The sequence below is a fragment of the Syngnathus typhle genome, linkage group LG8, assembly GCF_033458585.1.
Source record: "Syngnathus typhle isolate RoL2023-S1 ecotype Sweden linkage group LG8, RoL_Styp_1.0, whole genome shotgun sequence".
Classification (NCBI taxonomy): Eukaryota; Metazoa; Chordata; class Actinopteri; order Syngnathiformes; family Syngnathidae; genus Syngnathus; species Syngnathus typhle.
Window position 1 is genome coordinate 10,060,351 of NC_083745.1, and position 15,977 is coordinate 10,076,327.

Below are 15,977 nucleotides of genomic sequence, written 5' to 3' on the forward strand. Positions count from 1 at the left end.
CAACTTCCCCTGGTCTGGCCTCCTGAAAGTAAGAGTCATTTGTAAAAAAAAAAACATTTGCAGGTTGTCAGTGAATTATAGTGTGTTGTATAGCAGCTACAAGAATTTAGTGAAAATGCATTGAGAGAGCTTTAGAGCCATGAGAGATTAAGCTTTTGTTTTGGTTATGAGACCATGCATAATCTGCAGTATTTTTATTAAAGGCAAAAAAGTGAAGCTTAATTAAAGTTGGCCATATTAAAGGCTTTTTGAGACCTATAAAGAGAGCATCTGCATGAGTTTGCGCTTATCCAAGGAACCCATAATTGGTGACTATAAACTCACTGTGATGGAAAATTTTCATCTGACACCTGCTAAAGGTAACTTGGATAAACAGTGAATACTGTGGTGGTTGTTTAAAGATTAATTTCTGGCATTGGTACAGTAAATTAAGCATCACCCTTTAAAACTGCTTTTTGAAGATGAAATTGTTTAAATACTGCAAGTGTGGATACATGTCTATTTTTTGTCTATTTTTTTTTAAGGTTTAATTTGTAGAAAACTGAATTGAAAAATAGGACGTGTGCATTTAGCCTTATGACTCTCAAAGTTTTTTTTAACAGTGGAAATTCAGAATTGTGGCCTTCCTCTGTGTACAATACATGTGCCATCCCTATTGAGCGGATAAATATTATGGAAAATGGATGGAGCGTTCAAAAAAATAAAATCTTCTAATATTTTAGGTACTACAAAAATAAAATATCTTCATATTCCATATCTATTCATGAAGTGCAGGCAACATGGCGAAATTTGGAAAGGGCCATTAGAGTAAGTGCTTCGCTACTTTGCACTAATATGCTTGACTGGTATTAACTTTAGTTATGCTTCTGTACAAGTGCACATTGGTAGAGAATGTGTGAATCTCAATTCAGCCACTAATTGGGTCAGTCTGGTGGGAGCGCTTTGGCCAAAAATGCAATTCAAGGAGAAGGTTTGTATCTGCAGCATAATAATTGAGAGTTTTTCCCGAGAACTCCTGGGAGGTATGTTTTTAAAATAGCTGTGGTTCATCAATAATAACTACAAAACTGTTGCACTCGATGCCCTTATCTACTTCAAACCTTTGTCAAATTTGTTGAATACTCTTTTGAGATCTTGCTGGACAAAAGCTGCATAGGAAAACTGTGCCCTTCATTCAGCGAGAATATCGACAGTTTTACCATGTTCGTGAATATCTTGATGATCTACCAGCTTTCCATCAGACTTGACTTCAGGTTTGTAATTATTTTGCTACAATGTACAGGAGAGAAAGAACATCTATAATGCAGTTACTGGCAATTATATTAGAAAGTTTAGAAAATTTGCCGAGCTTGCTTAATGGGCCATTGTCACGCTTCTTTGTTATGTTCTAATGAACTTCTGCAGAAAGTTATTTGTGCGAAACTTGAATGATGCAGAATGGTTTCACGGGATGTTAAACACGAGTTCAGACTCAGCATTTTCCTCGAATGACATTGAATGCCCTTGTCATTACTGACTTGTATGATTGTAAAGAAACCACAAAGAATGAGAAATAATGTTAGAGGTTATCCAAGCGTATGAGGATTTTGAATGAGTTCTCCAAGCTTAAAAGAATTCACTTGCTCGAGCTTGCCAATTGTGTCATGACAGACACATTGCCACATCGTGACAGGCTCGCATGTGGATCAAGCAGGCATGCTGCTCATGACAATCACATAGTGTCTGCCTCACAGGTCAGATGTTGAAATTTCAGCCAGTGCTATTGCATGCCACGAATAGTTTTGGACTTTTCAGTATAGTTATCGTATTTTCCACACTATAAGGCGCACCTAAAAACCTCTGATTTTCTCAAAAGCCGACAGTGCGCCTTATAATCCGGTGCGCCTTATATATGGACCAATATGGATTTGTGGATGAGGGCTAATTTATCAAAGTAAGCTTTACGTGTTTAGTTTGTGTGTTGTGTGATATTAACGTTTGAGCAATGTTGAGTTATTGATATATTGTTATTGTTTTCACTATTTGGTTACTGTATTGTGATTGGATTAACGTTTGAGCAACGTTATGTTATTTATTCTATGCGCTTTATAATCTGGTGCGCCTTATATATGGACAAAGTTTTAAAATGGGCCAGTCATTGAAGGTGCGCCCTATAATCCGGTGCGCCTTATAGTGCGGAAAATACGGTAGTTTGTATTTGGTTTATGAATCTTGAATGTCACATGATTTATTTAATGATTCCGTTGTAGTACACTTCGAATTAATTGTACTGAAGTGCACGCTTAATTATCCAATTGCGTGGCGCCGCGTCGACTGTGTGGATGAAATTCTTACACTGCAATGTGCAGTTCCATGAACCTAGAATGCATGTTTTTGGAATTTGGGTGAAAGCAAGAAAACAGGAGCAGGTGGAGCACGCTAATTCCACAAAGAAAAGTCTGAGGCGGTTTGAATACAGATCTATGATGCAAACACGACAAGTGAGTTCCAAATTGTGTCCTATAAGTGTCATGTGTCATTTCATGTTAGTCTCATGTCAGTGTCATAGATTGCATTAACATATTTTCTCAGGTGTTTTTATAATACCTGAAGCATGCAAGCTCGGTATGTCATCGTATTTCTTTCATGAATTTAATGACAGTGGGCAACAAACCCTCTGAAATACTAATTGAATGATTATTATTATTTTTACGATATTTATTTCTGTTAATTAGTATGATAACAGAATCACTCATTTCTACCTGTGCACGTCTAGGAAAATATCAAGAGAAAGAAAACTCCACCCATGTGCTTTATTCAGACTTTTAGGCTAGGCACGAGAATAAGACCCCAAGAGTTAACCAACAATCAATTCCATGACAGGTTCGGACTTGTTTTAAGATCGCCCTAGGATTTTCCCTGAAATGTTCTGAATCATACAAGGCACCTTTCGTTCGACATCATTTATCATACGCCTACATACAGAGAAGTACATGATATAAACTGGCCCGCCCAACATACTTGGTTAGCATATGTTATCTGGCGTGTCCATATCATATTTTCATTCTCTTAAATAAAGGACATTCAATTTCTAGTCGCCTACTTAATAAATGAAAGCATGAGAAAAAGAGTCGCAGTGGATGATTATTTTGGGGCCCTTTTATGGTCCTTGCCCTGCACGCAGCCTGCAAAGTATGATTTGTAGAGAGATTTGAAATGAGACTGGCTGGTGGGGGTGAGCCTCGCTCATAATTTACACCCACTGTTAAATCACAGGGACAGCAAGCACCCCGCCTCAGTCCCATTTGCGGCTCCGTGTCGAAGCGCCTTCTGAAGCAGAGCGTATGGGAGCAGCCTTGTGCCAGCTTTGCAACGTGAGCCTCTTGTCAACAAAGCTGCATGCCAGTACATGACGTCCAACCCAGTCTTACTCCGGGGGATATGACGTGAGCCAATCACAGCACTGAGAATGATTTGAGACAATGACAAGTGAGAATTTCAATGAGACGTGGCCAATGTTTCTACTAAATTGATCGCATGATTGTTTCTATGCCTGAGCTGAAGGATTCAGCAGACCGAGCTTTGTTTAAATGAACGGGTCTTGGTGCTTGCTGAAGGTTCGAATGCAAATTGCAGTTTTTCTTCCAACCCCCTCATTTTCTATTTCATTAAGCTTGCACGTGTGCCATCAATCACAGCTTATAGACAAACTACCATCTACACTCGCATTAATTTTCACAATTTTTGGCTTCGCTACCCAATTCTGGCTGAGATTCAAAACCAGAACCTTTCGACTGTGAAGAAGACATGCTAGCTACTACTCAAACATGCTGCCTGCAGCAATTCCGTATGCAAAAAAGAGGTGAACATTATTCAAAATTGAATTCAGTCTATCAACCAGTTTTCAAGTCAGATTTTTAAGCAAAGCTGGGAGGGTCTCCTCTCTTTTTATTATGATGGTTCACTTGTTGCTTGGTGTGCTGCAGGTTTTTTAATTTTTCATTTTTAAGTTTTTAATTAGCATAACATATGTTAATCACATGTTATCAGGTTGAAAGGCTTTTTAAGACATCAATATGTAATAACTTTTAGTCATGCTTTGATAAGCACATCAGTACCATGATCTGTAACAGTGTACACACACACACACACACACACACACACACACACACACAAGTCAATCTTACGTGTGCTGCACTTTAGGATCCCTGCAGCTTTGGCAGTGTGTGAGCTCAGTAAAGTTGGGAGCCAATCAGTAATTTTAACATAAAACCAGCAATAAACCCACAGGAAATTGTCAGCAAGTCTGCAGCTCTACTCTGAACTTGATCACAAAGTTCCAGCCCATTGTTTAACTCTCCAGCTGCAACTTTATTATACAGCTCTGGATGACTCTGTCCACTTTTCTAGTTTATAATGTCATTATAGTTATTGCTTGAAGATGCAGCAGACAGCTGTTCTAACGGGAAGCACAATCTATTAAAAAAAAAAAAGAGAGGGAGGAAAAAGTCCAATCTCTTTAAACTGTGCTCTCAGAGCGTCGCGATCACAAGCTTGTGTTTTTAGATTTTCAAATAGCAGATGTGATGATGTGATTATTTATTTGTTTTAGAGTAATTATTCATTTATTTATCATGCTTTAAAATCAATGCATGCATCAAGCTCACAAGTCACAACCAATCCCGGCTCAGCAGTTTACTGACGCTAAGTCGAGACTTGGTAACTCTGCTGTCATTTTGAGTTGACAGATGGTGGCAAAATGAGATGGATAAAAACATTTTGCCTGTTTAGTTCATATTCCACAAACAAATAAAATAATCAGAACACTGTGTTGTGACTAGTTGGACTGCACAGAACATATTATTAAAAAAAACAATTGGGGGTTGACTTCTTTAACAACCTCCCTTTATTATATATATTACGCTACCATAAAAAAAAACAAAGTAAATAAACAAATAATTTGTAGAGTTCATTCATTTCTGAGTTGAAAACAATCTAAAATAGCTTTTCAAAGAATATGTACAGCCAAGTGGAAATTCTGTTTATTAAAAATGAGTCCAGCCTCCCACTGTATTGGGACTTACAGTATCACACAATTGTATTTGTGGCAGGACTACTTACTGAGTGTTTCATCAGTGTAGCAACAAAACCTCCCTCGCACTTTGCACAGCCACAGAAAGCCATGATGAGAGAATGATGAAGCCACAATTCATCATCATCTGAACAAGTCACGTATAATATTCACGTCGATAGCCAACGTTACGATTTTCACATTTGTCAATATTTTCTCACCATGGAGCTCATTTCAAAATGAACAGGAAACATCATTTTTATCTAAATGAGACACTTGTGGCATAGGGAAAATACTAACCCTTAGTAGGCAGAATTTTTATTAATTTGTTCAATTTAATGTCCAATTTTGGACATGAGTTATCGCATTCAAATTAATTTGTACAAGCTGCCCATTCTTTTTGTGGCTTCTCACCTAATGAACATCATGACAAGAATGAACAACTCGCTGGTAGCTAAAGAAAGGCAAGTCGAGAGGTCTAATTAGGTTCATTTGAGCTAAAGGATTTCTTGTGGCCACTAAATAGATCCAAAAGGTGTCTGTGTCTTTGAAGGATGAGTGAATCACACACCTAAAATTTATACTCGTATTAAAATAGCTGAGTCAGTACAAGATAACATGGTCTCTCGGCTCACCAGTTAATCATGAACTTTATAAGTACCATTTTGCATTTTCTTTTCAATTAATACAATTACCAATGAGCCAAAATTCTTTGACGAGCTGTATAAAATCCAGTATCGTAATGTCCATCCGTGTCAGCCTGACCTCATCAAGCATCTCTCGGCTTTCACTCATCATGCTTCATCTTGATTTTATACCTGCCAATCACAAATTACTTTACAACGACACGTTTTTTTGAGGAGGATGGGAGTGATTTGATCTCACAAGGTCATTTAGGTGTTAGAAAAAGGAATTTTCACTTACAGTATACAGCATGATGGGAGCTCTGCAAGCTCCAACACGACAGCTGATGGGTTACAACTTGCCGATGCCTCACACGCAGTGTTCTAAAATGTATAGTTTAACAAGATTATAAATAATCCCCCTTGCCACTTGCACACACAAAGACGCATTGGACAGCTAAAACATGGCCACTGGCCATTCTCTATAATGGTACTACTTGAGAATCAACTGTGCTTTTCTGTGGTCTTCCAAGCCACCAGCTCGATTCTTTGCCTTCATTTCTATCCATTCCATCAGTCTCTTTGGAATGCACTTAATTTTATCACCCTGCTGCCTGGTGGCTCCTGTATACAGTATGTAACCATTTACAAGCATTCAGTTTTAATTTGTTCTTGATGTCGGGAAAAATTGGCTGAGAACGGCCTTGGAAGGGTCCCAGGATCAATTAATTAATTCAGACTCTAAAGTCTGAAATTATTTTGGCCATTCTCCCTACCTACATTTCATAAGCAAGAGAAAATATACTATCTATAGGAAAAAAGAGGCTGGGGTCTGCAAAGTGCACCACCTGCCCCTGCTTCTGTTTTCAACTACAGTATGGTGAACCATAATGAATTTTTCAACACGTTTTATAACACTTGAAGATCTGCACGACTTAATATGTTTTCAGGCTTCGGTGTTTAATGTGTCGGAAAATGTTTTTTCCAATCACAACCTACATATCAATCAAGTGAGAATTTCAAACCAATTCTTTTCAGAAAAGAATGCACCTACTTTACTGCAATTCTTTGTGGTCTCTCCAATTGTTTATTTTTTTTCTTTTCAGGCAGCAACTCTCAATGTAGTGGTTCACCTTGAATTGAAGTACCGTAAATAGTATAGGAGACGCAACACACATTTATGAGTATGCGTTTGGATCTATGTATGTGTCAAAAGTGATTACGAACATGGCGAGAAAAAATATTAAGATTCAGACGCTCACTCACATCTTCCGCCCTGTTGTGTTAAACGTGATGATCACTGTTGCCTTGAGAAGTTCAACTCCTGCCAGGAGAATTTTCTATGTGGTAGTGACCCTGTCTCATGCAAGTGGCCATGCTAAGCTTTTTATCTTACCACTGGCTTAATGAGTACAGATTCCGTTACCAAGACGACAAGAAGTTAGGGGTGCCCTCTGCATGGGTAAGCAGAGCCCAGCGTATAGAATAGAGCACCACAAAAATATTTTCACAAAACCGAATATTGCATCACTGCATCGACATAACCAAGCAATCATGTGTGCTAATTGGAAGCTAACATGATAAATTATGTTAATTTAATACAATTCATTGCAGCTCTGCTTACAGTTAGAATTTGACATTATGACCTAATTTTTACAAATGGCGTCAATTACACAAAAACATAGGATGTTAAAGCCACTAATCAAAGAACTAATCATTGTAGTCTTAAACTTTCTGGCAGGCCATTTCCAGAGCCTTTTCTTGATGCTGTGTCCAAGTAGACAGCTCAATTAGACTTAGCAAAATTCTTCCTGCCGAGAGGAATAATACATTTCTTTGTTATAAAGAAACCACATTTACAGAACACACGCGTAACTGATGTTGCCCTTCACCCACAGCTATTTTTCTTGAAGTCTTTCGGGACTCTGCGGAGCACAGAAAACAGATGACTGAGAATATCCCCGAAAACACACCATCTAAATGTTTGATGAGTCAACAGAGCCCGGTAGAAATCAAGAAAGAATTTACAACTTCTAATGTGAGACACAGCACTGTATTTAGATGTCAGAGCAATGACTGAGTCACATGGTATCGCAAGGCAAAGAGTCATAAAGAAGAATTTGTTTATGCTTACCGTTGTCATTTGAAGTTATGGGCATGATCCCCTAACAAATTTTTATTTGTATAAATTGCAAAATAATTTCCAATCGCTGATTGGACCGCTCTGCAAAATAACTTTCAACCCTGGCCAGCACATTTCTATATAATATACACAGACCTCTAAGTGTGGACCTTTTAAAGGGATTTTTAAAAGGCAACATTATCACAGGCGTTTTTCTTTTTCATCTTTTTCTGTCGAGTCTTCCAAAATCTGTGATCGGTTAGCCCCAATACAAGTAAATCAATATTTGATGAGCATCTATTTCTGTTATTTTTCTGCCGCAACATGAGCTCCATGAAAAATAGATTTGTTTTCCCGGCTGTGCTGCCATCCCAGACTGCCCAAGGTCAAAATATGAATTTACTGCTGCCGTACCTCTTTCTCGCTGGGCGCAGGCCACCACGTTATGTCAGTGTTAATGTGGGCCAGTGCACCCAAATATCACTGGCAGTTAAACATCTGGGAGTGCGATGCATTTATGGAACAAGGATACATGACTGCAGTTTTCATTTGATATGAGGTGTCGTGATGGGGTGAGTGCACATTGCTGCCATTTTGGAGATTCTTTGGTTCTTTGGGTTCGTCTATCAATCATTGATTTGTTCTTCGGTGAGAGATTTGCTGCATTTGCAGTGATGTGTCATCATAATGTAGTGCTCATGTATTAGTAACTCAATAAAAACACAGAACTCAGCAAAGCTAAATCTGGGCTCATCCGTCTAAAAACTTACCTCTTCTCCCAAGCTCATGACCTCCCCTACCCATAACTGGTTTCCTCTTCTTAATTTTATCCGATTGTTTCTTCCCCGTCCCCCTCCCCTCATGTATGTTTTTGCCTTGTTCCCTGTAAGCGTCTTTGGGTTTTTGAAAAGCGCTATACAAATTTAATGAATTATTAGTATTATTATTAATGTTCTTTCAGATTCTGTGGCTATGGTCTGAATTTTTTGAAACCACTGTAGTCTTTTGATATCAATGTAGGTTAATTGCTCAACATGTAGTAAATGTCACATGATAAATAAATGTTTTTTAGTGATGATTACTTGGGGAATTATTTGAATACCTTTTTTTTTAATTCACACACTGTAAGATGCAGTGATATCAGGTTAAATCAAGTTTATTCATACTAAAGACTGAACATGTTCCCTTGTATTTACCTCCTGTATTTGCAACAACCTGTTACTTTAACCACGGAAAATTGTTTCTTCTCTCATGAGGCACAATTTGAAGTGAAAAGTGATAAATAACATTAACCTTCACTATCATTCAGATGCACTGGCACCTAAGATGAATAAATGGAATAATGGACTGTATAAAATGTGTAAAAACATTTAATTAAACCAATATCGATAAGAAAGATATGCCTTTTAGTTGTTCATTTTTTCATTTAACTTAAAAATGACCAAAACTGAACTATGCCACTGTTGTTCTCATTGGCTCAAATATTGAACTCGGAGCTCACAGGGAAACCAGTGTACTTTGCATAATGTAAGCAGCAAGTAGTTGGAGAGGCTTAAAGATGAAAAGAGTGCCTTGTATTGAGAAGCCTGTCTTGAAATCTAGTTCAGCTTCCCAATTAGCTACTTTATAATTGACCTCCCCGTGCTGTTTGTTGTGAATGGTCCAGTTTCTTCATCCAGCCCACGGGTGGTGTCAAAGCCAAGGCCCGGGAGACAGATATGGCCCGCCACATCATTTTAGGTGGCCCGCGAAGACAAATTTCAAATTGTTTCCATTTTTAAAAAATAGAGATATTGTTGTCAACCTTCATTGCCATTCTTTTTTTAATAACTTTTATTTTTAGATATTTGATTTGATTTAAATATTTCATTTTTAAATATCTGAACAGTTTTTATTCGTCTCTGTTTTGAAAATTAGCTATTCATCAGTTTGTTGTGTAGCCTATACTATATAATATATAACAATATGAGACGTTCATACATTTTTTCGGGTTGATAATTTGAATGGCCCTTTGAGGCAGACGATGCCCACAACAAAAATAAGTTTGACACTCCCGACCTAGCCTATGCACTATACAAAAGAGCCTCTTATTGTCGAATAGTGGTTGACCAGTGATTTGTCCTATTTTATATGGTAAATATTTTCCCCTTGAAAATAACAAACATTAAATTATTATACCTTCCATTAAGTAGTACACATCTTGGGATATGCAGTATTCTTTTTTTTATGTATTCGTCACGTGTTTGGAACCACTGTAAATCAAGTGATATACTTTTAGCTGCGGATGCAGTTCTCAGTGCACCCACTCAAAACGACTGACGACTGGAACCAGACAATAATCCTCATGGGAGGAATGACACTGCGAAATCACCACTTCAGCAATGAGTGGAAAAATCATTGTCTATTTTATTTTTGCAACACAGGTTAATTAAAGACCTGCTGAATTTGACTTAAAAACATAACACATACTTACTTAACTGCTCCGATGACTTTGAAATGACATGATGCAAACCCTGTTCTCATAGAAGGGCAGTACTTTATCAAAAAGTCACATAGAAAAGACACTTTTCTCATCATTTGAACAGTTATATTCACATTACTTGGATTTTCTCATTTGCTCCAGTTATAAAGCCCTGAACTACTAAAAAGACTCAAGCAAAACAAATACACACCACATCACACATTACAATGCGACAGCCAATTCAAAAATATACTCTTGTCTTCCACTTTTTCCTCTACATTTTGAAAGCTACACAATCAATTGAATTCGCAGGACGAAAGCGCTTCAACAAAACCACAAGATGTAAATTGCAACATGACAGAACTGGAGATGCTGGCTAAACATCTTGCGTGTGCATCCATTTTTTTTTTGTTTTTTCTTCCGATGATTGTGCACATGAACGAAAAAGTGTAAAACGTTGTGCCCTGCCAGCACCTTGAGGGTCCCGCAAAGCATTTTTGTCACGTGTGCTCGCATGTTGTCACCTCGGGCAGGGGTGTCTGGTCCTGGATAACTGCTTGGGGAGGGGTGGGGGAAGGGCGGGCATGGGCCAGTGAGTTTTTCTGCAGCTCAACCCCAAAAGCAGGAGGGGCACTCTGCAACTGTCTCCTGTACTGGACAAAGCTGCAGGTCTTTATGATAATAGCCAGTATGTTCTTTCCTATTAAGATCCCCGACACCCGTGCATCCCTGTACAAAATCATGTTGCCACCACGAATAAAGAGCGTGATGAAGTTTATAGTCACCAGGCTGAGGATTGGGTAAAGAAGCATTTTATGGGGCACAATGTTGATACCTTGCATGCTGATCTCACTCAAAGACACACAGGGTAGGACAAGGAGGAGGATGTAGCAGTAAAAAAACATTAAGCCCTCCGCCCACAGAGGGAGGCCCTTCTTCTGGGGCTCCCACAGGTTGGCCTGAATGTCCAGAATATCAAGCAAGTCCACCACCACCCAGAAGAGACGATTGCGGATCTCCTCTCGTTTCTTGAAGGCACGCACATACTCCATGTGGTCAATAGCCACCAGCACCACAAAGAGCACTGGAATGCAGATGGAGAGCAGCAGTGTTAGTGCCTTCCTGGCAAGAGCGTCGAGGCTCTTCCTATCGGCCTTATAGTTCTGATACACAAAGTAGACCTTGATCTCCAGCACAAAGATGTAGAGGAACCAGAGGATCATGGCGTACCCCCTCTTGGCCGTGCGCACCTCAGCCCCCACCCACACGGCCACGTAGCGCAGGACAATCAGAAAGCAGATGTCTCCCACCATCACCATGATGCAGATGCCAATCTTGCGTGGGCCCTGGTTCTGCTCCACCAGGTAGGCGTCAATCAGCGCCATGCTGCTCATGATGAGGATGGTGGACAGGCACACGTGTGGCTTGTTGGTGGGAGGTGGTGGTACCATCCTTGCGCAGTTGAGAAGAGGAGGAGTCCTCGGTTTGTCCAGTCAAGATGCAAATGAATCTACGGTGTTCCCGCAAAGTGACTTCTGCTCCGTTCACCAGGAAATAGAAACGACACAAATCAACGCAGTCACTCTTTGCTTGTGTCCAAGCCACCTGCCATGTAGACAGAACCCTTCATTTAGTGAATGGCACTCAACTAGTGTGCCAACAACGTCAGCATGTCTGTCCAACGAGAAGCTCTCTTTAAATGCAATGCAACACTTGAACAAATGACTTTCATGTCCTATTATTAGGAACAAACCATTAAATTGCGGATTCACTTTCAACATCTGCGTTTGCCCAATCTTCAGGGATAAAGATTCATCTCAGTCCTCACTTGAGTCCCCTTTGTACTTTATCCTAATGACTGGTGCACAGTCATCCATGAGACTGTGCGGCAAGATCCCAAAGCCCATCTGTAATCCACAGGAAAAGAAAGACAAAGCGGCACAGGATCCTCTTCCACTCTGACAATGTAAATCCACCACTTTTTTTTCAAAGAGCAGTCCCAAAATATTGCCGTTGTAATCCACTTACAGTTCAGACTGCATCAGCAGAAGGCATCTTAATGGTTTCAATCTCAGCCACTGAGGAGAACGGAGGTTATTTATATGTTGTGCTCGTGGAGCGTGCAAAAGCCCAGAAAGTTATTCTGAGTGCAAAAAGCATTGCAGTAAATCAGGATTTGAAAATTGCCTTTTCTGTCAAGGAGTTCTCCTCGCCACCATCCAGCATAAATGAAGCCAAGAGAAGTAATGTCTCGTCTTTCTTACCTAGTCTTTTCTCTTCTGATGCTTTCAGAGGAGGAAAATTTGAAAAAAAAAAAAGTGGAGCAATCTCTCTCCAGTCAATTGTGTCTCACACCATTTATCTGGCTCGGTTGACTGTGAAAGGATCTCCCCCTCGTAAGATCCCGCAACCTTTTCACTCTCCTGTTCCGGCTCCTTCACTGTGCCAGGGACACCGGGATCAACAGCGCCAGTGTTTGATTGGCTCTCTGCACGCTTTTCCAGACACAGCGCCCACTTTGATCCCCCAACACCTCTGTCCGTTTCCGAGAACACTTTACAGCTCTCTTTGCAAAGTCGTAGATGCTCCCCGGTGCACGCTCCTGAGGGATTTCTCTCTTCCCTATGCTGCCAGCCTCCTCTCCCCACTCCCTCCACTGCTCAAGTAAAGGCACTTGCTCTGTGGAGGTGATATGCTCGGTACACCACAGCTGCAGAGAGAGGGAGAAAAGGAGGGGGGAGAGAGAGAAAGAGAGAGAGAGAGGGGGGGGGGGCTTTTCTATGGGGTGATGAAATGCAAGGGGAGGGAGGACTTTTGCAGCTTAGCTGAATGCACAACTTCAGTCTTGCCGAAGGTTTTTTTCAGTCACTCCTGTAGAGTCTGTCTTTTTTCCCCACATTGTGTCTACTGCTAATATCCCATTTTCCCAAGCTGTTTTTTATTTGAGTCTCCCGAAAAGCCCCGGTAACCTCCTTCAGTGAGCAGCTGATTAAGGCACTGCATGTTTGTGCTGGTTGCAGAGGTAGGGAATGAGAAGTGATCTAAAGAGGGAGTAATGGCTGAGAAGAGATCCTTTCCAATACAGAAATCTGTTTTCCTGTATCTGTAATCAAGGACAACGCGGAGGGAGTTATAGGCAAAGGGGCAGCCAAGATTATGACAGGGAGATTTCCTATTGATCTCGGGAAAGAGCGATGAATCAGAGGACAAGAGGATACTGAAAAGAAAAAGATTAGGAGGAGGAGGAGGAAATGTGGAAAGATAAAATTGTGGTGAGACAGAATTTGAAATGATAAAAGAACACACATCATTAAAGCTGACTGACGTGAGTTTGTTTTCAAAGGTGGTACTTTATATAGACCAAAGAGTTGTGACCTACCCTTAATTGATCAGGGGCATTTTGGGGAGGATTTTTTTTCTGTTTCCCAGTCCACAAAGTAAAGTCCACAAAGACATGCACTGACTTCAACCCCTTACTTTTGTGATTAATTATAACAGAAAACGAGAGCCAAGCCAAAATCACTGACCTCATAAATGCAGTTGAACGTTACGCAATCCATTACGGGATGCCGCTTGTTTCGTTATTGGTGCCTCGTGAAACATCAAAACTATTATCCAAGGCCGAGGGACAGTTGTGATGAACATAAGGGAAGATTTCTCTCTTGTCTCTGTTTGCAGGTTTTTTTTATTTTTTATATTGTTTCATTGCGTGGGTGAGTGATGGGTGGTTGGCGATGCCTTCAGCGGCGCACCTGTCACAAATGGCGATCAACGTCTTTTTAGGAGCAACTGCGTTGTATTTTCCTCTCTCTCTCTGCATTTTTCATATTTTCACCTGTATGATTGACCCTTTGTGCTTACTGTTTTAAATCTCATTATTGTTGTTATTGTGCCTTAGTTTTTTTTTGTAGTTTTAAGTTCTTATGTATTTCATGTATTTTTCAGTGCTGCATGTTTTTTACCTTTGGCACTGTGGACATATTTTAGAATGATTTATTTGAAGTGATCTCGTCGTTTTGTTTTTGTTAGTTCTTTGTTGTTGATATCTTCACATACCTTGTTTTTCGGACAATTCGTCTTGAGAATGTTTCGGGGGATCTACACACAACAGTTTTGTTCATGACAAGTACTACAATGTGTGTCTGGGAGATGAGTGTCTTCATGTCATTTTCCTTTCTTATTAAAGTTGATTTATCCGTATTGTATCCCGCAGCTTTCACAAAAAGACAAAGGAAGTTAGTCCTCCAGAAATATTTTGCATTCCGCTGAGGTTTCATGCATGATGATTGTTTGACCTCTCAAAATTTTGGTCATTTTCCATTAATGCAATTTTGCCTGTAATAATCCATCGACCAATTGTAAAACTTTGTAGTTTTTATCCATCAGTGTCGTTGCTGTGTTGTTGACCCTCCAAAATAGCAGTAATGAATAAAAGAACCTATTTTGTCCGTATTGCAGGAGATGTCAAACATGGGGTCGTTATGGAAATATTTTGACCTTCTGGCATGCACATTTGTAGCTGATATGAGTGTCCTAAAATGCTTCGCGGTAAGAGAGGTTGTTTTATTCTGCAGTGCAAAAATGATAACACAACTAGTTTGCTGTTGCCAGATGGGCTAATTAGTGATAATCCCTCCTTAGAGAAACCAAACTGCTTTCATTATGACAGTATGAAGTCATTTACTACTCGCTTCATGAATTGCACATTCTGAGAGGTCACAAGAATTGCTTTTTCGATGCAGTCCGGTGACACTCTTCATCACATTGTGATTTAACACCATTGCGAGCAGAAAATGCAGATGCTTAGTTCTGCAGAGGATCACCACGGATGCGGTGACAGGCGCCGGCTGCCATCAGTGACTTCTATCCTCGTGTCTTTATCATTAGCCCACATGGAGGCCTTATGCCTTGGAAACTAGGACAAATCAAATCATTTACTGCTTTCTTAGTGAGTAATTTGTCTCATGAAATCGGTCTTCACTGAGTCATGACGCGCAGGGGGATGAATAAGCAAACTAGGATTTGTGCCATCATATATTTTTAATTTAAGAGCCCAGTGACAGGCCCTGATGATACAAAATGTTAAAATAACAAATTGTTCGAGAAAACCGAGAAGTATTTAGGAAGGGTGGTGCAGTAATCTAATGAATGATAACAGGTCAGCCTATTTAATAACAAGAATTTGTCCTTGAGCCAAACACATAACTGCTTCCTGTTACAACCATGTACACAAAGTCACTTGAGCTAATGGCTTCAGTTTAACATCTAAATTGTAAATTTAAATAACTGGCTGGCTTGTCTGTACCACAGGGGAACTATCCCTGTCACTATAATAGTTGGTCCCATAACAGCAGTATGGGAGATTGATACGCTTACCGCCAAAGTCCGGATTGGTTATTCGTTTCACATTGCAGCCTGTAATCTATAATTTATGTGTCAATTACATGCCTTTTGTAATTTACAATAGAGGCCATCACAATGTTAACCTCTCTATTAAAAAACAACGTTAACCTGAGCTTGAAGGCAAATCTCAGATCCAAAATTCAATTGTCCAAATGTCAATTATGCACACTCAGCGTTTGCTATTTTGTCTTTCCTTATTTTGTCTTTGAAGGTTAAATCGAAGGCAACGGAACTTCCCAAAAGAGAGGCCACATTGGGTCAAAACAGTCACGTGGCAAGTAGAAATGATATCCTTGAGAGGGCAACATGTCCAGAGGT

At 39.9% G+C, this 15,977-nt stretch overlaps 1 protein-coding gene and 1 long non-coding RNA gene across 2 annotated transcripts; both read right to left on the reverse strand.

Moving 5' to 3' along the window:
- Nucleotides 1–5,076: 5,076 nt before the first annotated feature.
- Nucleotides 5,077–12,961, reverse strand: LOC133158597 (uncharacterized). Its single transcript, XR_009715251.1, has 3 exons — nt 12,521–12,961; nt 5,975–6,057; nt 5,077–5,868 (listed from the first exon to the last, which is right to left on the reverse strand). It is a non-coding gene; the product is annotated as an uncharacterized LOC133158597 (long non-coding RNA).
- LOC133158596 (transmembrane protein 121) lies at nt 8,428–12,526 on the reverse strand. The gene has a single exon (XM_061285883.1). It carries the CDS (start codon nt 11,705–11,707, stop codon nt 10,757–10,759), a length of 951 nt encoding a protein of 316 aa, XP_061141867.1. The 5' UTR covers nt 11,708–12,526; the 3' UTR covers nt 8,428–10,756.
- Nucleotides 12,962–15,977: the final 3,016 nt, after the last annotated feature.

What these genes read in the sequence shown, in the direction of transcription:
- LOC133158596 (XM_061285883.1), bottom strand. Translation starts at nt 11,707, where the DNA reads ATGGTACCACCACCTCCCACCAACAAGCCACACGTGTGCCTGTCCACC.